We start from the raw sequence: 24,898 nt of genomic DNA, 5'->3' as shown, positions 1-24,898 counted from the left end.
GTGGAAAAAGCTTAGGAGAAGGAACTCTGTAGAGCCAAACTCAAACTTAACTGCTACTCAATTTGCCAAATTTTATAAAGGGATTATGACGGACAGTGAGGACCTGACCTCAGAGCAAGCTCATATTTCCTCAGCTGTTGAGACGCGCTACAAATCGTTACTTGGTTCTCAAACTAAAATAACAGTCACTACTCAACAAGTTATGGAAAGCATAAGTCGCCTGAAAAGAAATTGTTCTCCAGGCATCGATGGTGTAACTGCCGAACATATTGCCTTTGCTAAAAGCGACGTGTTATGCGATCTTTTCGCTTGTATTTTCACTGCTATTCTTCGTTACAATATCGTCCCAGTCACCTTTGCGGAGGGGGTGTTAATCCCCATACTCAAAAAGCCTGGTCTAAACCCAAACCATCCGGAGAACTACCGGCCAATCACTATCAGCACTACATACTCGAAACTTATCGAGTCCATAATCCTCCCCAGTGTGGCCTATACCACTGCTGGCACCCAGTTTGGGTTTAAGGAAAGAAGAGGAACGGATGTCGCTTGCAGCTTCTTAAATGATATTATGTGCACTGTGAAAGACGGTGACTCGCCTTTGTATATGTGCAGCCTCGACGCCGAAAAATGCTTCGATATGATCTGGCACAACGGGCTATTCTATAAACTGTTTGATGTCCTCCCCGATTCACATTGGTTATATCTTTATAAATTGTATAAGTGTTTAAGTGCTTCAGTAAGGTGGGGAGGCTCATATAGTGCTAATTTTAAAATTACCCGGGGAACAAGGCAGGGTAGTATTTTATCCCCGATCCTTTTTAACATTTTTATTGACGAGCTGCTTAAGGAATTATCCTCTACAAAAGCTGGTGTTTTAATCGGAAATAACTTATACAATAATATTACCTATGCTGATGACTTAACAATTTTTTCTACAACTGTGACTGGACTTCAAGAGCTGATTAATATCTGTTATGACTTCTCCCTGCGCTGGAGAATGAAATTTAGTCTCAAAAAATCAAAATGTATGACGGTAGGAAAAGTATTATTAAAAACACCCCCTTCGTGGTTCTTAGGTCGATATCCTATGGAAACGACAGACTCTTTAAATATTCTGGGTATGACCTTTAATAGCAACTGCTCGGCAGATGACCACACGGCTGCTAGAATTTGTTCTGCAACCAAGGCGTATTATGGAGCAATGTCGCATGGGGTGTGCTATAAGGGTTTGGACACAAAACCCAAATCGTATATATGGGGTGCACTGGTGTCCCCCGTCATAACCTATGGAACTAACTCCATCTGTATGTCTCGTAAAAATATAAAAGACCTGGATACATTACAAAACAAACAGGTCACAAGATTCATGGGTTTATCTTCGCGATCTCATACCTCTGCTCTCCTAGAAGCCTTACATGTTCCGAAAATTAGTTACACTATATCTAGAAATGTGGAATCACTATACCGCAGGGTAATGAGCATTGACACACCATATCTTACACTTTTAACTCATCAGCTGTCTTATTTTATGCTTAATCGTTCTATAGTGCAGGGGTCGTTGCTCCAGAGGATTGTTTCTTACGGTACGAACCCGATCTTATGTCTGAGTGGGTCGGGAATCCGGAATGCTGGCCCGGACCTGCATGCACCGGCAGGACTGGTTGATATGCTGAGATTTTTGGTAAACAGCCCCAGCTATCAGAACAGACTCTCAAAAGAATATGTGTTGGCGGGACTGCTCTTAAAATCGTTTTAATTACTGTTTTTATTGTATTATTTTACACATTTTTTTACTCATCTTTTAAGGTGGTTTTTTAGTAATAAATAAATTGTAGCTAACAGACAACCAGACGGACACATGGAGCCAAACACATCATCTTGGCAGAGGTTATGGTACATATCACCAAACAACAAAATGTTAAAACAATATTACAGCTTTGACCTACTGACCTTGGCTGCAGGTCAAAATGACAAATATAACCAATAAAAAAGCCACTCACTGCTCCTCTGATGGTGTCATAAAACCTTTGGATCAGCTGTACAGTGGTGCTCTTCCCACAACCAGAGGGACCCACCAGTGCCACCGTCTGCCCAACGTTGACCTTGAAGGAGAGACCTTTCAGAATCTGGAAACCACAATTACAATATATCATAAAAGTCACACAGTAAAGTTTATAGTCATTTTTCTCTCGAGTGATACCAGAAATAGTACATAAACAATAAAGACATAATAACACAAATTTCCTGTCACTTAACACTACAAATCATCAATAGTCCATACCACTTTAATTTGGTGAGGTCCGCAAAACATCATATTGACCTCAGTTAAAGTAAAAAAAAAATGTATAATATTACTGTAATATATTACTGCTAAGTCACTGACCTTTTGTAAAACAATATGTACTAGGACCAATAATTTTTTAAATTTTTGGATGTAGCCATGAACTCACCTGGACGTCAGACCTGGAAGGATAGTGGAACCCAACGTTATCAAACTCCACATTTCCCTTGACATCCTCAGGCTTCAGGCCCTCCTCAGATCTACTGTCTATCTCTGGGACCTGAACATGGATAATCAATTACATAAATAAGTTTGCGACAAATACCTCTTCAGTGAACCAGTGGCTTCGGTTTTTAATTTTGTTGGAGATAAGAATGGAGGATTTGAATATGAAGAGGCGGAGAAGTTGGAAAAAAATATGGTCAAGGTCTCTCTCACCTGGTCAATGATCTCGTACACTATGGCAGCGGCTGCCCTGGCGTTACCAAAGGACTCCAAGTTGGGGGCGGCGTGACCCAGGGACATGGACCCCATTAGGACACCAAAGAATACCTGCAAAGGAAATACAAAATGATACTTTTGAGTTAAATGATAATTTAAATTTGAGAAATGACAGCAACCCAATCTTGTACTTAAATAACAGACAGCCACGAATTAAAAAAAAAGTGCAACAAAATGGACTGCCCATCCGCACTGACCATTAGCAACTGTCCTCCAGAAAAACCCTCATTTCTAATCAGTGTCCCGCCGTAGTAGAAAGCCAGGGCAAAGGCGCTGAAGATGATGATCCAGATCATTCCCTGGCCTGCCCCTGAGATGATGCCTTTCTTGATCCCAACTTTCTGAGCCTCCTGGAGGTTAGCAGAGTACCTAGACAATACAATAGAGGGCATTAGCAGAGTACCTACACAAAACAATAGAGGGCGTTACTTCAAGGTGATCCAGGCAAAAATCATGTGATATGATAAATTAAACATATGTACCATCAAGGGTTTTGTATTTGCCTGGTGTTTTTCCCTTAAAACCCAAAACTAAATAATAAAAGACTACAAATGTAATGCTTTCATACTGATTACTAGTAACAATAGCAATATTTAATATGAGTTATTACTATTCTGACCCACGAAATTTGCCTCTAAATTGTCTCTAACAACTAGATTTCTCTGTACCTTTCCACTTCTTTCTTCTCTCCCCCGAATGCGGCCACAGTTCGTATGGCTCCCAGCACCTCCTCCGCTACTGCTCCCGCCATTGCATACGCCTTCAACTCTGTGGCAGTGAACTTACGCATGGACTGGAGTTTAAAATGAAGTATGTTACGTAATTCTTTGGTTGTTCTTTAATATCAAATCTTATAATATCAAAAGTGTAGACTCTGAATAATCCAGGTGTAGTTGTGATTCAGCAAGGGATGGAAATTAGACCACATACTGGACACTAATGAAGAAAAGTATATAAGCTTGCTACCACAAACTAGGTTAACTAACTAACTAGGTTAACTACCACTAACTAGGTTGACTGTTGTCATATGCCAGACTGCACTGACTGTCCACTGGTCCTATATGACACTGGACAGGTGTAAGTGACAAGATGAACATGGTGACGTGTTTCCAACTACACCTGCCTTGTTGACAAGACAATCCCAGCTTTTAGCCCAGAATATAACGTATATACAGCTAATGCGTTGGAGTACACGTGTACATAAATGGGAATTTCTAATCATAATTTATTAATAGTACATGTTTATAGATATACTCACTATAGCCACAAAAGCCGAGGCCAAGATTAACAGTGGTGATATGGCAAGGATGACCAATGTTAGCTTCCAGCCCTCAACAAAACCAAGGACGTAGCCCGCAACGAAGGTCGTACTCCACTGGAGGAAGGTCGCCATTTTCTCCCCCATGCCAGCATGAATTTTGGAGATATCACTGAATTCAAAAAATATTGTCTTGAAATGTAATATGTGGCTGTATAAAAGTCTGAGAAGCAAAGCAAATCTATTCATGGGATCATTGCTGCATTTTGACAAAGTTTTCAAAAAATATCAAAGAAAAAACACCGGAAAATTAAATTAAGGTTCATGCATTAAGGTACTAATATAAAGGCTTAATAATATCTCCTGACTGAACAAGTAGCATAACCAAATTTTTGTTATATGAAACTAATAATTTAAATTTTCAAAGTCACTACAATTACTTGAAGGAAAACTCTTTACAACTACTTCAAGCAAAGACTCTCTTTTCCCATTAATAAAAAAAACAAACACAGTTCCCCGTACTCTGATATCCTGGTATTCAGCTCCCCGACCTCGTGGGTATCAAACCACTGTATATCCTGTCTTAATATGGCATTGAAGAACAGCGTTCTTATCCTCCGCGTCTGACGTTCTGCCGTCCACGACCACGACATCACAGCGAGGTATCCACTTACCAACACCACGCTTGCCACGACGGCAAAAAATTTTGAAAAGAATACAATTTCTGTGAAGATGTCTCTTGTTGCTGTGTAGTTACTGAAAGAAAGAGGGAACAAAAACTATATATAAATTACTGAATCAGATCCTAAAAAGGAAAAATTCACCCCAAACATTTCTACCAAAGATATCCCTGACTTTTTGGAGACAGTAAAATAATTTATGAGAAATATCAAAATTTAAATAATCTTTAATTGATATTTCAAAAATAATCACTAAAAAAAATCAAAAATATACAGACATCATATTTCCATTAATATAATATACTGTTACCTGAAATGTACACCTTTAATTGCTAAAAAATAATTGCACTTTTTCATACTTGACAAAATAAATCACTATAATGATCAATTATTCATCTTTGCAAAATTTTACTATCTTACTTGGAATCGACATTTCAGAAATATTTCAGCCATACCTAGTAGCATTCATATTCAGATTAATGGCGTCACTTATAAATAAATTGGCTACGTTTCCGTAGACCAGGATATTAACAGGAAACCCGCAGCCTATCACCATAGAGAACAGAGTCCCCACCAACATCAGCAACACATCAAACTTGTCAGCAAAACGGTACTGAAAGTGTCAGGAAGAAAAACAATGAGTAAGCCTAATGGAGTGTTGCTGAAGGATATTCTTAAAAAATAAACAAAAATGGAAAATATCACAAAAAATATCACATCAAAATATTAAATAGCAAAAAAAAAAACATTTACATCTTCATCAAAATGTTATGTGAACACTTTTTTTGGTAAGGAACACGGCGGTTGTTTGGTCAAGAAGAAAGTAATTACAGTATAATTGTTGCAAATGTCAAGATATTCCTTATAGTATTAGTGCTAGTATTTTGTCTGCCACCACTCATTTCTGTTCATTACAAATTTTTGACGAACAATAGCTTCGTGGAAATACTACACATGTACTTACCAATTCAAAAAATCCAACTCGTTTTATTTCTTGTTTAGCAGGTTTCTCTTCTCCATCTTCTGGCTTTTTAAGCCAAAATTTCCTGTTTCAAAATTATTGATAACTTTAAACATCTTTTTCTGTGTGTTTATATTCCATACTTTTAAAAATTTTGAATAATCAAATAATTAATTCACTAATTAATCAATCAATTAATTAATTATATACAAATTCGTTTGCACTATCACCAAATGTTTATTACAACACATGCACATAAACACCTAATTACAAAAAATAATTTCAACAAAATAAAAAATGCAATCAAAACTGAACTCATAGAGTATGTCAATTTCTTAATTCTGACTTAAATTAGATAACCTAGTCTGTAGTTATGAAATGCACTATCAGGCTCACATGGCAGTGATGTCAACTGAAGGTAGATAACATGTACTAGTACTGTATACAGATAACAACCCATTCATACCACAGGACTTTATATAATGCCACATTGTACCACAATATTGATGATGAATATAAAGCAAATATGTTTGTATACATATAGATAGTCAAATGTACCAAAGCCATGGTGATTAGGTACAATATATTATTATATACATGTACAGTATTATTAAATCATTAACTCTCTCTCTCTCTCCCTTCCTCTCTCTCATTCTGTGTCTCCCTTCCTCTCTCTCTCCCCTCTCTCTGTGTGTCTTCCTCCCCCCTCCCTCCCTCTCTCTCTCTATACAAAAAGTTTGGGAAAGCAATTGCCAGGACAACAACCACTAACTGTAACTAATACTACAGTAACTATAAGGTGTGTGAAATTTAAGAGTAATAACAGTACTCACCACTTGGGTTGTTTCACCTCTAAATCCACCTCAGTATGATCCACAGGCTGTGAAGACGCGGGGTCCGCTCTTCCATTTAAAGGAATCTCTGTAAATCCTCCTTCATCATCATCATCCTCATCCTTAAAGTCTACACGGTGATGTGTGTAGTGAGGCTCGCCGTTTCTTTTTGAATTGTTATTTTGTTTTATTTCTCCATTTGAATCTGACTGGGGTTGTGCTGGTATGTAACCCATCAGTTCTATACTGTTGGGATTTTTATGCTCTTTTTCCTTCATGCTGAGTTGTTTTTTAAGTTTTTCTTACAAAACATACAACTGATAAAGTTGATTGATGAAAGACAATTTTTTTAAGTACAGTCACCTTTTCAGGTTGGCTTCTGGGATTAATACACTTAACTCAATAAATGATAAATAAAGAAGACTTCTCATAAATGTTGTAGTTATTTGGTTCTGATTTTTTTCAGAGGTAGCAATGGGTATAAAACTAAAATAAATGGTATGTTATATTTTATCACATATATTCCTCAGCTGTTGGAGTTTTCCTTCTTAATATTTTAATTCCACAAAGGGTTTCACTTTTGATTTTTCTTCTTCTTAATTTTGATCTGGGCGCTTTCACTAAGAATTCTCCTGCTGTTTTTTCCACAATAAATGTCAGCCTGTTTCCTAGTATTCTTCTTTATCTCTTTCAGTACTCCCAAAGACTTGAATTTATCTGAAATATAAAACAGCAATATCAACATTTAATGCACCGTCCATGGCATTGACAAGTGCTGACCAATCCCTACTTCCATTTAAACTTGAGAGGGGGTCAGTAAAATTAAATAAATTTGTTCATTTACTGTCAAATGTTTCTGCTAGATGACTCCCAGTCCCTGCAGCCAGCTTTACTGGAAATTTCTTAAACCTTGCAAAACTCTGCCAATTTGGAAAAGAAACAGAAAGTGAACTGCATTATCATCAGTGGTCACAAATTTATATAACCTAAACTTTGATACAATGGCACTTTTGTGAGCATGAACTTGTCACAAGGCTTTCATTGATAATGTCATTCATTTATAACTCAGAGATGTTCACACTAGCTCAAAGAAGGTTTAACACCATTCGTTCTACATACCGTTGTCAATTTTTACAGAATTATCATAAGAAGTTAACATTTGCTCGGCATGACTGCAAGAAATTAAGATTGTACTTCTGTGTCATATTTCTGGAAATTACTGCTAGGAATATTATTCAGGGATGCTAGTGGGGTCCGGAAAGAAAACCTGAACTTTTTTTTTGGCAAAGACCGGGGGGTAGACAGTAATGATCCCTCACGTAAGCTTGATAATCACCAGCATGATAATGATAGTCACTAAATGTTAATCCCTTTCATTTATCATTTTCAAAGATTGGTAATGGCTAATATCGTCTGTTCCCCTCTCCGCGAAATCCATTTAGTTTGGTTTAGTTCAAAATTCCGCGCACGCGGTGTCAAAACTTTCCACATGGGTGCCGACATTAAAGCCTACATTTCCAACCAATCAAGCGCCATAAATAAATCACGTGCTACGGCTGTGACTAGATATTGTGTTGAAACGCAGCTCTGTCGCAATGGTTGAAATGCGACGTTCCTCTGACGCATCGTTCGTCCAGTCCGCGACCACGTTAAAAACGAGAATTCCGGAACAAAATATAGTACCAGAAAATTTTATAACTGGACGCAAAAAACCGGAATTCCGGTAAAAACCGGAAGACTAGCATCCCTGATTATTTCAAAAAATCCTTTCTGGCCTGTTTGACTACCACCAGAGCTGCAGATATAGGCCGCAGGTGGGTTGTATCAGGCTGGATCTGTTTGGTCAGTGTGACTGCAGCCTTAGATATCAGGAATATTGAACTCTACCACCCTGATAAGATATCAACTCACTTTCAAGATAAGTAGACTATATCTGATGGTAAGATTTAATTAGTTCTAGTTTGTCACCTAAACTAATGCATTTCACATTTAACTTTTAAAGTTACATTGCACCATCTTCTTCATGTGCCATCACCGATGCGGTGTTTGACAAACAATGATATTTGCCAAAGGGTTCTGTTGGTACTCCAAAATACCAATAGCCAGTGCAAATAAATTACTGCATTAACTGAGTCAATTCCTACAGATTTATATATGATAAAAATCTACGACATTTAATACTGCTGTAAAATAACCCACTAGGTGCATTTTCAAATCCAAAAAGTATGCTTTTACAATTTTAAAAGTATCAGTTGAACAGGGATATATATATATATCCCTGTGTAACATTAACAGTAACAGACCAGTCACTGCTGTTCTGGATGCGGCATAAGTATCCGTCCAGTCTTTCCACAAGGTGAGTCTGAGCAGAAAATAATTTGTTTACTTATCTTCTTAAATCCCACAGTAAATGTATATATCACATAAAGTGGAAGCAACCCACCAGGTGCTTTTAAATTTCATAATAAGCTCCATACAGTACAGTTGTATTAACCCACTTACCCCTCTATTACCCATTAGATGTACTGAAGTACACAGCACCTTTCCTGTCTTGACAAAAGTCAACTGCTTATTACTACAACCAGCCTATTGGAGCTACTTACATAAATCCACCAAACTGAGCACCGAACAAAAGACCCAAAAGGACACGGAAGAAGAACCAGGCAAAGGCCTGAATACTTAACTCCCTTCAGTACCTGAGGTGCAGCCAGCGTGTATAATGTACAGTGGAAGATATGTGACCATATCACATTACATTGCCATTGACACTACAATCTGAGGGCGCAAACTAGGCTACGTCCAAACCAGTGTCAATAACAAGGTCAGGTAAAACCAGGGGGGCAATATATGGGACGATTTTGTAAACAGGGGTATGACATGTAGCACACAGTATGTACAATACTCATTTTTGGTGCGTTCCTTTGTTATGTAACTCTAGAGGGTGAAACGAATTGTAACTGCAGGGCTTGGCCGACTAGACTAGTCAAGATTAATTATATCATATTACTAGTAAGTCTCTCTCTATCCACTTAATCTTATCAATATCCCTCCTGTTAGCCACACTACTAGGGTAGAGTAAACATTAAAAATATTCTCTAACAGGTGTTTGTTTGTTTTTTTTTTTTTAGCAAAAATTGATGCTGAACACAAAGCTGACATATATTTATTTCTTTGACATCCAGACATAGGATATTTCCTTGGCAACTAATTTGCCTAATTCAGCTTCATTAATGTACTTATTGCAACCTGCCTATAGTTTGGGCAGAGGAACTATTTAAAGATAAGAAAATCTCCCTCCAAAAAATTAATAAAATGCCTTTTGAGCAGCTCCATCTAAAAACGTGTAAGTGGGCTCTTGGTGTGCGGAAATATGCAAGCAACAATGCAAGTAGGGCAGAACTTGGAAGGCTGCCACTCTACACAGATATTGTAAAACATGTTTTTAAGTACCAAATTCGTTTCAAAGAACTTGCTCCAAATAGAATCGTGAAACAAATCTATGAAAGAGAAATCCATTTAAAAGGGCCTAGCTGGTCAAGCTCTCTAAAAACTTTTATAGACCTCTGGGGACTGTCAACAGATCTAAACACTGTAGACCCAAATATACTTCAAGCAAATGTTATTAAAAAAATTGAAGAACTTTTTTGGACCGATCTGCACAGTGACAATAAAAGCAAACTAAGAACTTATAAAGCAATAAAGAAATCCTACACTCCAGAAAATTATCTCACAATGAAAGTCCCTCTAAATGAAATAAAAACACTTGCAAAATTTCGAATCAGCGACCATGACCTAGAAATTGAAAGAGGGCGCTACACAAAACCCAAAAAACCAGTAGAAAACCGAATATGTCCACATTGCAATGATGTTGAAACAGAAGTGCATTTCCTACTTAAATGTAATGAGCATGTGAATGAAAGAGAAAAAATGATAAAAATGATACCGCCGCAAATGTCATCTGATTTAGAAAAACTTGCCTGGCTTCTCAATCCTCAAAGTGAACACTCCCTAAAAACCGTGTGTCACTTCATCCAACAAACATTTAAAAAAAGACTAGCCTGTCAATAATAATGAGCAAGTCTACCGCAATACAGAACAATGTAATTGTCATTATGTAATATAGGTATTTTTATCTTATTATTATTACTATTATTATTATTATTGTTATTATCTATTTATTTATTTTTATTGTGATAATAGGTCTAGATTGTACTTAATGTATATATATATATACAAGTAGTTTAGAGGGCCTGCAAAATGTACTGAAACATTTTAGTGCTCAATAAAATTATTATTATTATTATATTATATCTGTCTTAAACCAATCAATAATTAACTAGAAATACTACATCAGTAGGATATTTAAGAATGACACCTAACTGTATACCTCTTTAAGTTAAATCTTGTCTTATTATTTGAACAACTCAATTAGTAACCAGAAATACTACATCACAACAAGATAATTAAGAATGACACCAATCTGTAATCTCTTCAGTCATATCTTACGCTTGTGTGGACAGATCTTCTCCTTGTATATTAATATCTTACTTACTACAAGAAATTCTACACTTTCCTCACAACTTTACTGTGCCAAAGTCACCAATTACACAATATAGGATTGTTTACATATTTACATTTAAGATCAATGGTGAAGAAGTTTTTTTCCTCAGGTACTTTTTTAACTACATCAATACTCCAAAAGGTGGTTTAAGATTGCCTGTAGATCATAAGTTCATAATCTTCAAACACTGGTTATGTACTTAAATAAACTTGTGACAGTTTTTTTTTCTGTCTTCTTTTTCTTTTCTATAAAAAAACTACACCAAATAACAAAAGGAGGCTGTCAGTGGAGGGGGAGGGGGGGGGACAGCTTTAACAAATGTTATATGTCTGCCTTTCTGTCTGAGCATATTTGAGATGTGGATCTCACTACATATTAATCTATTGATAAAAGTTTTCAAATGTAAATTACAACCATATAGTATTTCTAAAGTGTACTGATAAAAATGAAATACCCATAATTCAAAATTTCATTATTTCCATCTACCAAGGGAAAGGGGCAAAACAAATTGTGCTCTTGTTCTTCCCCTCTGCCCCCCCCCCCCCTCAACACTAAAAAAAAGAATGGAAATAAATTGGGTGAAGACTGATGCGACCCACCAAATATGAAAAAAGGGAGCGACTTCTACATGTTATTATAAATTTATAACATTTTAAACTCTACATCAGGTCCAACACCAGGCAAATATCCACCACTAGACAGGTTTGAAATCAATAATCAACTGTTAGCCACCATACCCATAAAATTTTGACAAACAAAATAGGAAAAAAAATTTAAGTCTCCTTATCTTTTATTTGCTCATTTTTCTTGCACACTAGCAACTATTACTGTGCCAATACCACTCACCTGACTGAGGCTTAAAGACACATCTACGGGTTCAAAAACTAAAACTATTGTGGAGAGGGGGGGGGGACATTTCACAAGACCAATTACTTTTAAGTCAAAGCAGTCTATCAGCAAAGACTGCAAAGGATATTTTTTCCAACTAAGCGAAGTGAAAGAATTTTTATTCTTTATTTGTACTCTTAGCTGAGCCTCAACAGCAAATCTGATATTATTATAACTGCTATGGAAACATGTTTCCCTTTTAGTACAGCCCATTTGCGGTGGTGCTGTTATTTGTAAAATGTTCATTACCATAACTGCAAAGTCACCTTCCATCAGAGATCACAGAATCAGTGTCTAAAAGGCCACATTCATCACATAAATGAATTTATCTGCCAGCTATTGAAATCTGAAATGGACACCGTAGTGGTCGAAGTGGCCCCGCGGTGACGCAGACAACTAAATCCCCGATCAACCAATCTACCTGTGAAGGAATACTGGTCAGTCTTACAAAAGATCTTCAAATTGTCTATGACTTTAAGACCTGGATTTTGACACAAGATAAATCATTCATGGCCGACTTACCTGTCAATAAAATGTAGTCAGGTTTTATAAAAAGAAGGAAATGGTTTATGTTTTCAGAGTTTAGACTGAATTTTTCAAATAGTAAACTACTAAGCACTATGGATTTGGTGGAGACATTTTAAGTCTTAAAGCTTTTTTTTTTACTCAATCTGAGACTCCATTCACAGATCTATGTTAGAAGTAAACACAATGGTTAAACAAAGTTTTGAATATTTTATCTGTCAGACTTATATAGTGCTTGTCCTTCTGCACTATGGCAACATATCATGAACAGTCTCACAATTGACTTTCAGATATTCATAAATTTATCTCTAAACTGTAGCCTTCCAAAAACTAAAAAAAACAGCAGTGCACTTTAATTTACCAGTACATGTAATTGTGTCCTGTACCTGACCACCAGAGTTCTGGGCTCCGTATCCCAAAAGGTTCACTATGTTGCGCACGTGCGCAAGTGTCTCGATTCCATAACCGATTCTATTTCGAGATACGGGGCCATGGAATCGAGACACTTTCGCACGTGCGCAACATAATGAACCTTTCGAGATACGGAGCCCTGGCAAGCAAATGAAAACTGCAGTGAAGCAAACACAATCTTCTCCACTCGTTTACAGTGCCTACTTACCTATAAATCTCACAAGCAACCTTAACAGTCTGCTTACAAATTCTTCAACTTAATTCTGCCTCTCATCATCTGAACACAGATATATTTATACATGTGTGTTTGTATGATGTCACTTGTAGTACAATAATGTCAGACCCCACTCCTAGCGTAGACTGATGTAACAGAAGTTAGTGCTGACGCATTGTGTTCTAGAGTCACCTGGGTGTCCCAGTTTTTGACCCCATTAAAGTGAGCCAACAGAGCACGATAATAGCTGCAGTATCCATTAAGTGAAATAAATGTAGAAAGAAATAGGTGCTGTCAGTTATTGATTCCAATAGCAAATTACATTTTTTCTTTTAGGTAGGAGTGTCATTTAATGACAATATTGAGCACCGCTCCAAAAACAATTTTTTCTCTCTTTTTTTGGGGGGGGGGGTTCTATTTTATTAAATTTTTTTTCTCTCTATTTTCAGGTTTATGCATTTTCCATGATAACATACAGCACCACTATAATTCATGGCATAAATAACCTACAGACTGGCGCACTAGCAAAGAGCAATGTCAACACACTGATTGAAGTACTAGTAGTAGTATTATCCATCATGTTGAGAACATTTTAAACATTTGTGGGAAGTGAAAAGTTAAACATTTTCTCAACCTTAATTCAGGTGACTTAGCTCACAGCAGCAACAATGAAAAAATTTTTGAAATGCTTTCATCATGCAGACAGCGTTCCAGATTTTAACCTCAGGAAAAGCCATTGATATTTCTAAAATCCAATTTCCCTAATAAAACAGACTGATGTTGTAAAAGGAGATTTAGCAAAAAATAAACACAGTACAGACCCAAGTGGCAGGATAAACAAATAAAACCACGTGATTGAGTACACAACAACAACAAAATGGAAATGCCTTCATCATGCTGACAATGTCCCACATTATAAACTCAGAAAAGTCATTAGTTATTCATGTCACAAGACAACCGGAATTCATGTGACTGAGCTCACAACAAAAACAAAAAAAAATCTTGAAATGTTTTTATCATGCTGACAATGATCTGCATTTTAACCTCAGAAAAACCAGTTTATTTTTTTAAAAAACCAAATTTCCCTTATAAAACAAATTTACGGTGTAAAGGGAGATTTAAAAAAAAGATATATAACCTGGACCTATATTTTAACCTGCCCTGAAGTTAATTAAATGCCATTCACTTCACTTGAAAAGAGCACCAGCATAAACCAAAATAATGTGACTGAATACGTTACAACAAAAATTCTACAAATGCTTTCATCATGCAGACAATGTCCCAGTTTTTAACCTCAGAAAAAGTCTTCTATTTTTCTAAAACCAAATGAGCCTAATAAATAATAGAAACTGTCTGACCTTGTTCAAGAAGATAATGTTTCCGAAAAAAAAAAAAAAACAATGGGTGACTATACGTACATCAACTGTCCCAAAATTTACCCTTGCAGCATGTCATTCTCATAGACCACCTCGGTACAAAAAAGAAACATTTAAAAGGTCACATCTTGGTATTACTAACTTTAGGTTTTTTTTTTTTTTTTTTTTTTTTTTTTTGGGGGGGGGGCAGGGGCACATCAGCTATTTATACTATATATTTACCTGCATATATTTATGTACTAGTATACCTGCAATTTTATCTAACAGTCATATATTATTAAAATAACCAACCATTATTTTATTCTTGGATGACTCATGCATTTTAGAAAATATTACAAGACGGTTCAGTGGTAGATTTAGGGGGTGTTAGGGTGTCCTGACCCCTCCTTCGATTTCTAAAAAAATCACACCAATCATCCCCTCTTCAAATTAGAATTTTGACTAGCTGAATCATACTTCTAAACCGCACCAAATGGCATCGTTCGCCCCCTAAAATGCCAAATTTTGTTGGGGCCCTTCAGCGGGGCGAGGGTCGGCTTCGCATTCTGCGGCCTGTCTAAAACCAGCCTCCTTCCCCTTCGAATAACCCTGGATCCGCCCTTGTGGTTTCAGCAATATACAGATCCAGTGCCCCTTCACTAACTTATAGTCAGACTAAAGTAAATTGCATTTCAGAGGACTGGCCATTTTTGACCACAGGACTTTTAAAATCATTAATGGACGTTCTACTTTAGGGTCCTTAAAACACTTCCCCATCACGAGTTCCCAAAATTCATAAAAACAAAAGCCTTACTTACCTGTCTATTCTTCGGTCATAAATTCAGCTGATAATAATAATGCCTGGAGAAAACGTTGGCCGTGCGTACTACGAGCCGCTTCTATCTGTTATGACACTTGCAGCTACTCTCCTCGCTGAATCCTCATTTTGAATAGAGAGACCTGAGTATCTCTTTAACCAAATCGAGGTCAAAATGAAGAGGTTTGGGAACACCTGCAGGGACTACAGACACACAGCTTTTACCGAAATATGGAACGCTATATAAAAAGAAATTCAAACAATTGACCAAATAAATAATAAAAATACAAATTAAGAAATTTATGGTAGGTGGTAATTTATTTTACAAATAATATTTTGTTTTATTGTCATTCCACCTATACTTTCTTCTCATATCTCGTGACAGATTTCGGATGTCGATCTCCTAATTTTTCACCTTTGACCAACTGAATGGAATGGCCGATGATAAAGACGACGGCCTTAGTGACTTGTTAGACGTGAGCAAAATGTCCGCACAAGGAGCCGTGTGGTATCAGAGGGAAATAACACTTAAGGCACAAAAAAGAGGCTGCCATGTAATAACTCAGGAGATTCAGAATATTCCAGAACTTGCAAAAATCAGAGTCGGGCTAGCACATATTTTGAGTGAGTTGTTTTGATTTCCATTCCATTGCGCTAATTAAGAAACCATACAGAAATAACCCCTAAATATGACTCGATCGCTTTTGTTAACTTTGTTAAGAAGTTTGTGTATATCTTTATTCGTATAAACTGTTTTTTTTTAGTATCTCAATTGGATTTGACCTTAATTGAACTAATTATTCATTTTGCAAAAAAGTTTACATTTCTCTAAATAATAGTACAACTACTAATAGCACGGTTTCATACGTTTTAATTACTATCCTATGCTTATTAGTATACAGTATTTGTACATTAAATAGCACAAACTGTAGAATGAAATGCTGTACTAGCTCTTGAAAGGTGTTGCAATTAATTAAGTACACATTGAATGTGTTTTTATGAATCCAAATTTTTAAAAAAGTGTGTTTGCGTTGAAAAACAAGGTATCTGCATGAGTATGACACTGCTTTAAATCTAGCTCTGACTTTCTTTTCCAGTCAAGCATACTTCAGCCAGTTTGGCTTTGAATGAGGTTTGTATGCCATAGTATACAAATGTGTGTGTGTGTGTGGGGGGGGGGGGGGGGGGGGGGGGTTAACTACCAGTACCAGACCGGTGGTACATTGAATTTCATCATTATTAAATATATTAGACAGCAGATGTATTGTAGTTGTGTATCGGTAGTAGTATGTCTTTATGTTCACTGGTATAATTCTTTATCTTGTAAATCAATGCCAATTTTTTTAAAACGCTATTTTTTCTCACAGTATGCAATATGCCATGTATGCATTCCATGTGTGCAATAGTCCATACAAAGTTATAAACAGTGAACCTGGGGAACAAGTGTCCTCAGAGCTTTTTAATGAATTATCTTTCATATATAGATAAAGCCCTTTAGTAAATATAAGACAGTAAGGTTTGTGAGAACGAACATGAAGATGATAATTAGGAGGAAAGATGTAAAACTAAAATTAATTGAAATAATAATCATAACCAGTGTTTCCTCTGTTCAAAATTTTTTTTTACATGTATTTTCAGTCATGGGACCCAGATGTAAGGTATGTAACCAGGAGTTGGGATGAAGTCACTAATTAACAAAAAACATTACAGGGCTAGACACTAACTTTTATGAGCACCTGTCCTTCGGACAGGTGATCATAAATTTGACCTGTCCGATTTTCAATCCAACCTGTCCACAAAACCAATAATTTTTTTTTATTCATACCTTTGAACTTTGTCAATTAATATGTGTAGTGACTCATACATTTAATGTATTTATTACCAACACATTCAATCATATGAGCCCCGAAAATGCACCTTAAAGTGAATTTATGTTCAGATAAAAAGTTGTTTTTTCATACTTGTGAACTCCTGAAGATTTAATCTTGCATATAAGTCTAATATTTATTTAGTTCCAATCAGGGCTTCTCCTAGGATTTGGGGTACAGGGTTTACTAATTGTAAGTCTGCAATTTGATAACAGATTCACAAGAAGTTTAACCAAAGCTAAAAAAAAAAAAAAAAAAAAAAAAAAAAAAAAAACCCTGAGCGGGAATTGGGGAGGTGGTACTGTTAAATTAATTTTATTAAAATATTCAATATTTAAAATATCTGAATAAAGTTCAATGAAAATTAAAGAATATTCATGTTATAATACTTTATAATACCTTACTTATATTTATATTTACTTATATTTACTTCTTAAGGGGTTATCATGTGTTTCATTTTTAAAAAATATATGAATTAAATAAAATCAGTATAAAAAACTTCCCCTTCTTTTTATTTAAATTCTCATATTTGTTATTACTAATTTCTTCCTTACATCAATATCACACTGGTATATGAGAGCAATGTTAATTTATCATATTCCAGCACTAAATTTTAAACTGTAAATAACAGAGGTGATGCTAGAGTCATTAAAGAAAACATCATACAAAATTTCTGGTTATATCTTGGCAAATAAACAACATTTCAACAAGATCTTCAATCCCAAAGATTTCACTTTCTATAGTGAGTAGATCGCATACTAGTAGGTATTTGATTGACAGGCAGTATGTTGCCTTGACAACGAACTAGATATAGCCTGTTCATCCAGTCCAATCTGGTTTTGTAACCAGGCAGCACTGTACTCGCATAGTTTCTGTTTTTGGAAGGGTCTTTATTACTAGAGCACGTAGGATTTTTAACTAAATAAATGTTCAGTAGTGAACCTGATATGTGAATAAATTTTGTCTGATGAAGTTCTGGAGGGTGTTCACTTTCATAATTTGGCAGTAAGTTTGCTCAGAACACTTGCATAATTTGGCGGTAAGTTTGCTCAGACTTCGTTTTGCGACTGCATGTGTTTTGTGCCAAAAGTAGGTCACTCTTTTTAATGCCGTCTAGGAAGAGGCAAAAAGACATTAGTATGCAACAAAAATGATTTTTTAAAGATTTTTGCTCCACATTTCTCATAAAACATGACCTGTCCGTCGGACAGCCAACCCTGCAACTTCACCTGTCCGAACTGAATTTTTACCTGTCCCGGACAGGCGGACAGGCGCTAATGTCGAGCCCTGACATTATCAATTATCACAATGTGGTAGTAGTTTGCAATATATATATATGGCCAATTTTATGCTATTATTTATTGAGAGAAATAGATGCATAATTAAGTCCTTTCTAATATTCTTTCATCTATTTTTATTTATGATTTTAAGCCAACATTATTGCAAAGCGGACATAATAAGCGACCGAAATTTTTGTTTAGAATTCAGTTGCAATATACACTATGTCATTTACCTTAGGGTGCTTTCCCAGAGATTTAGATCAATCTAAAGATTAAGTTTTAGATCGACCTAACTCCTTTGGGGTTCATGCTAAATTGCAGTCAGCCGAGCGGGCACCATAGTTAATTACCCCCTTACGGCTTTTAGTAGGCGGGACAGATGCTTAAGCCAGCCAAGCTGACAGTAATCTAGTGAGACTCCCCACAGGGATAGATTGATCTAAAAATCTATGGAAATGGGGTGTTAGTGGTCATTTTTCACTTTTTCTTTTTCGCACAGGGTTGATTCAGAAATGATGCTGAACAGACTTGTCCCAGAAGTAAGTATGGATTTGAAATTATCATATATCATATATTAATTAGAAAAAGAACATTTTTTAAAATATATTCACCATTTCTGTTATTATGATGATTATTATAATAATAATAATTATTATTATTATTATTTTGTTTTGGTCAAATGGTCAGTTTTCATTTACTAGTACATTCTCATATTATTTTCATTCTCATATTATTTCAGAATGCGCCATACATTCACACCATAGAAGGCAAAGATGACATGGTAAGTTACGTCAGACTGGACTCTCCTTTCACCTCTAATTGCCCTGATATATTTCATTTTACACAGCTCATTTTAAAGGCACATGGAAAATCTGTTTTTTTTTCAGTATAAACCCCCTGTGATAAGCTTATTATGTAGGACTTACATTATACAGTCAGTCCATTTTAGAGCTTGTAAGTTTTGTCATTCAAATATATGCACTTCAATGATTGCCCGACATACCTGTGATACACATGCACTTAAAACCAAATTAATAATTTTCACAAGGCATGAAACCATCTTTAAGGTTTTGTTTTTAGTTGTACTTTTACACAAAAATTACCTCTGTCAGCGAGGTTAATATATGTTTTCACCTCTATCTGTTGGTTGTATTTGTCTTTCTCTTCACCACAAGCCTTACTAAAAAGCTAAGGATGATTTTGATGAAATTTTCAGGGTAGGCCACAAAGGGGATAATTTGGGGATTAGATTTAGGTGACAATCCATTTATTGATTAATAGTTAACTATGAATCAATTATTTGTCTTGGTAGAGGTCTGCACTATGAGTGCTTTTCTTGTTAACATAATTATTATTGCCTTAAAACTCAAAAGCATTTTAAATTACCTATGCTTAACATCGTATCTTTTGCTTTCATTTACTTTTACATGATACTCAGTGTGTTAAATCATTTCAGCCAGCCCATTTCAAGGCATGTCTCATGGGCAGTAGTCTAACCCTACCTACTACCAATGATAAACATGATACTGAGTGTGTTAAATCATTTCAGCCAGTCCATTTCAAGACCTGTCTCATGGGTAGTAGTCTACCCTACCTATTACCAATGATAAACATGATACTCAATGTGTTAAATCATGTCAGCCAGTCCATTTCAAGACCTGTCTCATGGGTAGTAGTCTAACCCTACCTATTACCAATGATAAACATGATACTCAATGTGTTAAATCATTTCAGCCAGCTCATTTCAAGGCCTGTCTCATGGGCAGTAGTCTAACCCTACCTATTACTAATGGTAAACTGAACATAGGACAGTGGCAGGGGGTGTGGCTGTGTGAACACAGGAACCATGGAGGTAGGGTTTTGTCACACTCTTAAGGCCCCATTGAGAATAGGGGACTGACTAGTCCGCTTGTCAAAATATTCCACCCACTTAAATACTTCTCCACAGGGAATCTATTCAGTGTGTATTAGCATAGTAGACAGCAAGCTTTGTAGTGGGTCGCCATATTTGACCCTCGGACTAGTTAGACCCCTATTCTGAATGGGGCCTAAGACTGATTGTGGCAGTAGGTGAAGGAATTTCTGTGTGGTACATTGTAACAGGCAAGGAACCAGCATTTTCAAATAGTTTGTTTTAATCTGAGTAAGTGGACCTCTTTTACCCCTGAAAAGATTCAGCGTGAGTTATGATTTTATTGAATATTTTTATTCAGGGTGGACTTTTTATAGCCAAATGATGGTTCTTTTGACCTGCTGAACCCCTTATATCACTCTTATAGCACAGCCTGCTTGTATTGCTGTGTGTATGGCACTAAAACTTTTAACTTTGTATTGGTCTTGTCTTGTGATTACAGGATCTCGCCACCTGGTGATCACTGTCCAGGGAGCACCAATGAGCTGAGGGACTTGGATGAGGATTTTGTCTCACAGTGAACTTTTAGAATCGAAGTGAAAACAAAATCTCTCTTGTCATTAGCCAGCTGCCATGAATTATATTTATGTATTTATTTTATTGTATGATAATATTTGATTGTATTTCTTTTTAATCTGGTCTTATCTTTAATTGTCTTATGCAAAACATCATTCAATAAAAGGAAAAAGAAAAACAATGCACATATAAAGAGAATCATTCTTTTGTCCGATGATTTTTAAGTATCAGTGTAGGAGCAGCTTCATAGTAATAGGAGCAATATATATATATATATATATACAGACATAAAAAAATATAGAAAAAAATTAACTGATTTTTTAGCGATAGGACTTAGTTCACTATAATTTCACGTATTTGAACACCAATGAAAGAAAGAAAAATGGGTGAAATATAGAGAAAGGTTACAGCTGATTTATAATTATGATGAAAAATGTACAATGTGTTCAGGTATATATTTTCAAGTGAAAGGAAGATAGTTATTTATAATAGTCACAAGTATGTGAATTGCTAGTGTTTTTGTTTTGCAGTTCTCTTGAATTATTAGATTTTTTCCTGATTTTTTAAAAATATATTTGTCATGCGAAAAGTTAAACAGAGAAACCCTTCACAAATCCCTTAACACCACAAAAAATATTATACTTGCAAATGATGGGTAAATTTTCTATTTAATATTATTTGCAGTCAGCGATGTTAATATCTGGTCCTACCCAGTAAAAGTTTTTTTCAGAACATGTGAATTTATTGGTCCAACATGGCCATGAGATAATTTCTATAAGTTTTCAAAAAATCTCTCCATTTGGTTTTTCTGAAACGTAACTGTTACGTGATGATTCTAAATAAAAAATTAAAACTTGACAAAAACAAGGCCTTTTGATTACTTATATTAATGCGATAGGGGGAAAGGTACAGTTGAACTTTCCATTCGCATCAGTGATTGTTGTTTTTTACCGGTTGATTTTATAAAAGTGGTGGTCCGAGTAGCCAGTTTACTGAAAAGTTTCTGTCACAGCCTGATATTTTTCCTTATACGAATGGGCGTGTTGAAGGGATGTCTGTATATGCTTGTGAAGTAAATGTCTTGTAAGATATTTCTCAATTTTGAAGAAGTAATAAAACAAGCCTTATTTAAGGGCTGTATGGTATACTAATCCTAATAAAAAGAAGAAACTGTTGCGTTTTTTTGTCTACAGTGTTGTGTACGCGAGTTCTGCATGAAACCAGTCCAAATTTTAAAGAGCTGGGAAGTGCGTGCAACCCCAGAAATTATTTAATAAAGCTGCTTTTAAGCGTTTTACATTTTACTTTGTGTTTCGTTTTAATATATATATGCTTTTTTCCACAGTGTAAGGAGGTATTCTATAAAGTAACGATCAGATATCAGAGAATCAATGTGCGATACTCGGCAATATATTTGACGTTGTACAGTAGACCTCTAGTGACTACTACATACATGTAGTTGACTACCGTCTGGCCCCTACATGCAATTATCATGGTCTACAAATGTATTTCCCTCAGTATTTCCGTTGAGAGTACGCAGCTTAGAAGCTACATGTACAGGGTGTGACGTAAGTATTACAACATCTGTGTGAATAGTACGCTATGTGACTTCGCGGACGCGTTTGTTAAAATGTGATTAGTGGTTTATTAGATTAGTGGATTAGTGGCTCGCGAAACCAATTTTCATCCACGTGCACTTTGAAGGGGGCCTTTAAGGATGCTTCGCCTTTTTGGCTGTCGAGTTTTTACCATGGTGAAGAAAGAAAAGAACTTGTTTCTCTGATATATGGTATAAATGTCCCCCAGAGAGCCGCTAGATATGGTATCAGGCTGTATACAAGGTTTGCAGAAGGATGGAGGACACGGGTGATGCCCATAAGTCACCACGAAGTGGCAGCTCGAAGAAGACTAGTGTCAGAGTCGACGACCGTCTTTTTATACTGCCAAGGCTTTGGTGATTTGAACCGTGCAGCGAATTAGTTTTGCAGTGGTCGCGTTATTTGCAGGTTGGGTTTAGAAAAATAACTGAACCATCAATTCATTTTCCAAGATGATAATGCCACAGCGCAAAGGACCAGGGCTGCACAGCATGGAGTAAACAGGATGGACTGGCTTGCCCAATCACCAGACGCAAACCCGTGGAATGAGATTGTAAATCAAATGGCAGAGGATCCACCCTTTACCAGGGACGCTCGCATGCAAATTAATTGTCTTCAGAGCCTGGGCCAGCGTACCCTAGGCTCCAGATTTCAAAACTCTAAACAACTACATTGATGAAATAACACGAAAGTCAACTTTATGCTTCATTAAAGCTATGGAAGATTATGTGCATAATACAAAATACGTTTCCAAATTTCACTTTTCTATTAATCGGCAAAATCAGTCAAGTAATTCATCTGCCAGTAATTATTGAGTACGGGTCACTTGGTCCATGTCGTCATATCGTCATAGTATCCTGCAATAGAAACACGAATAAATTTAAATAAAGTTAAAACAGGACAGTAAAAAGCTTATGGATTGACAATTCTATAACATATACATGTACCCAGCGGGCACTCAACGTTGATTCAACATTGAGGATAGGTTGAGATGATATTGATCCATCAATATTGATAAATCAACAAGATTTCAACATTGAATCAACCTTTTCTTGTCAACCAATTGTCAATGTTGATAGATCAACAGGGTCTCAACATTGATTTAACCTTTCTTTGTCAATCAATGTTCAATGTTGATAAATCAACAGGATTTCAACATTGAATCAACCTTTTCTTGTCAACCAATTGTCAATGTTGATAGATCAACAGGGTCTCAACATTGATTTTACCTTTCTTTGTCAATCAGGTTTCAATGTTGATAGATCAACATGATTTCAACATTGAATCTACCTTTTCTTGTCAACCAATTGTCAATGTTGATAGATCAACAGGGTCTCAAAGATTGATTTTACCTTTCTTTGTCAATCAGTTTTCAATGTTGATAGATCAACAGGATTTCAACATTGAATCAACCTGTGTTTGTAAACCCTTTGTCAATGTTGACATATCAACTATATCTCAACATTAGGCCAACCTTAACTTTATAACCTTAATCATAACCTTGATAATAGTTTTAAATGATTATCTCACTAGAGAGGTATGCATAGGGGTAATTACCCCTCATAAAACGCTTGTTTTACCCCTTTTTCATTAAAATTAATTTTGTGAAAAAAGCGGTCGTCAGTTTTTTTTTTTAACTTTCCACAGGTTATCTTTAAGAAAATGAAAAAAACATAGGGTCACCAGCCTTACTTTATGGCAAATTGACAAAATTTTACTCAAGGTTGAAGAAAAAGCTTGAAAAAGCCAAAAATGCCTGTTTTTCTGGAAATTTAAGTTAGCTGTGAGAAAAAAATTAGACTGGTGACCCTTTGTTTTTGTATTCTTTAAATTATCTTAACTACCTGATGTGACGTTATAATTATTTTAGTAAAGCTAATTTGTTGTTTAATTTTTATGAGTAATTACCGTATGTGCCTGCATACTTGTATAATGTAAATGAAGTGCGGGACTGTTATTAAGTGCGAGACTCCGGATAACATGAACTGATGCAACACGTGAATGTAGACAGTGTGTAACACTTTTACAGTACAAAAACTGTACTTTATTAACAGTACTTTGTGAGGCCACACTATCGGGAGGATCGTTCAACAGATAAGGACATGGATAACGGTGACATTGCGTCTTCAAAACCCCACACTATCAGGAGGAACGTTTAACAGAAAAGGACTCGTAAAACTGTGACATTGCGTCTTCAAAACTAAACTGTCTACGAATCTGTTAGAATTTAACAGTATTTGACAAATGTTAAAGTTTATGCAACATGATAGTATTACATGTAGTTAGTGTATGTAGTGTATGTTCATTGTTTGTAATATATTATATTCATAGTTAAGTTAGTTGTTGTTTGTGTTTTTTTATGTTCGGGCAGTTTTGGTCCGTTACACTGAGCATCAAACTGGTCCCGGTCCCGGGGTCTGGACCCCCCTTTTCTTCCGA

At 36.0% G+C, this 24,898-nt stretch overlaps 2 protein-coding genes and 1 long non-coding RNA gene across 11 annotated transcripts in view; 1 reads left to right on the top strand and 2 right to left on the bottom strand.

Moving 5' to 3' along the window:
• Positions 1 to 15,443, bottom strand: part of LOC106179707 (ATP-dependent translocase ABCB1) — a 31,193-nt gene extending 15,750 nt beyond the window's left edge. For 3 of the 8 annotated variants that reach the window (XM_087012612.1, XM_087012618.1, XM_087012619.1), the window contains exons 1-11: positions 15,287 to 15,443; positions 6,515 to 7,231; positions 5,685 to 5,766; positions 5,176 to 5,333; positions 4,563 to 4,796; positions 4,041 to 4,212; positions 3,451 to 3,575; positions 2,980 to 3,151; positions 2,720 to 2,833; positions 2,451 to 2,561; positions 2,001 to 2,126 (exon numbers count right to left, since the gene is read on the bottom strand). In XM_087012612.1, coding sequence (XP_086868738.1) covers positions 2,001 to 2,126; positions 2,451 to 2,561; positions 2,720 to 2,833; positions 2,980 to 3,151; positions 3,451 to 3,575; positions 4,041 to 4,212; positions 4,563 to 4,796; positions 5,176 to 5,333; positions 5,685 to 5,766; positions 6,515 to 6,792 — 1,572 coding nt within the window. In that variant the 5' untranslated portion in view covers positions 6,793 to 7,231; positions 15,287 to 15,443. Of the gene's footprint in view, positions 1 to 2,000; positions 2,127 to 2,450; positions 2,562 to 2,719; positions 2,834 to 2,979; positions 3,152 to 3,450; positions 3,576 to 4,040; positions 4,213 to 4,562; positions 4,797 to 5,175; positions 5,334 to 5,684; positions 5,767 to 6,514; positions 7,232 to 7,358; positions 7,503 to 9,016; positions 9,040 to 9,210; positions 9,234 to 11,921; positions 11,942 to 13,107; positions 13,290 to 15,286 lie in introns of those variants that run through there. The other 5 variants (XM_087012613.1, XM_087012615.1, XM_087012617.1 and 2 more) reach the window with 5 other exon arrangements.
• Positions 15,444 to 15,674: 231 nt separating this feature from the next.
• LOC106179709 (uncharacterized) lies at positions 15,675 to 22,165 on the top strand. Of its 2 annotated transcripts, XM_087012621.1 has the most exons (7): positions 15,677 to 15,909; positions 16,383 to 16,417; positions 16,924 to 16,943; positions 18,933 to 18,972; positions 19,173 to 19,214; positions 20,168 to 20,285; positions 20,788 to 22,165. In XM_087012621.1, exons 1-7 carry the CDS (start codon positions 15,720 to 15,722, stop codon positions 20,832 to 20,834), a joined length of 492 nt encoding a protein of 163 aa, XP_086868747.1. In that variant the 5' UTR covers positions 15,677 to 15,719; the 3' UTR covers positions 20,835 to 22,165. The 2 variants fall into 2 exon arrangements, with proteins under 2 accessions (XP_086868746.1, XP_086868747.1); XM_087012620.1 differs by lacking the exons at positions 20,168 to 20,285; positions 20,788 to 22,165 and adding an exon at positions 19,890 to 20,129 and having other exon boundaries at positions 15,675 to 15,909.
• A 966-nt stretch (positions 22,166 to 23,131) lies between these two features.
• LOC147761451 (uncharacterized) overlaps positions 23,132 to 24,898 on the bottom strand; it is a 3,743-nt gene continuing 1,976 nt past the window's right edge. The window contains exon 3 of the long non-coding RNA XR_015334450.1: positions 23,132 to 23,316. This is a non-coding gene — a long non-coding RNA (uncharacterized LOC147761451). The remainder of the gene's footprint in view (positions 23,317 to 24,898) is intronic.

The sequence above is a fragment of the Lingula anatina genome, chromosome 5 (assembly GCF_051362555.1).
Source record: "Lingula anatina isolate TDL-2025a chromosome 5, LinAna3.0, whole genome shotgun sequence".
Taxonomy (NCBI): Eukaryota; Metazoa; Brachiopoda; class Lingulata; order Lingulida; family Lingulidae; genus Lingula; species Lingula anatina.
Note: the sequence above shows the minus strand (reverse complement) of the source record. Positions and strands in the feature narration are given on the sequence as shown.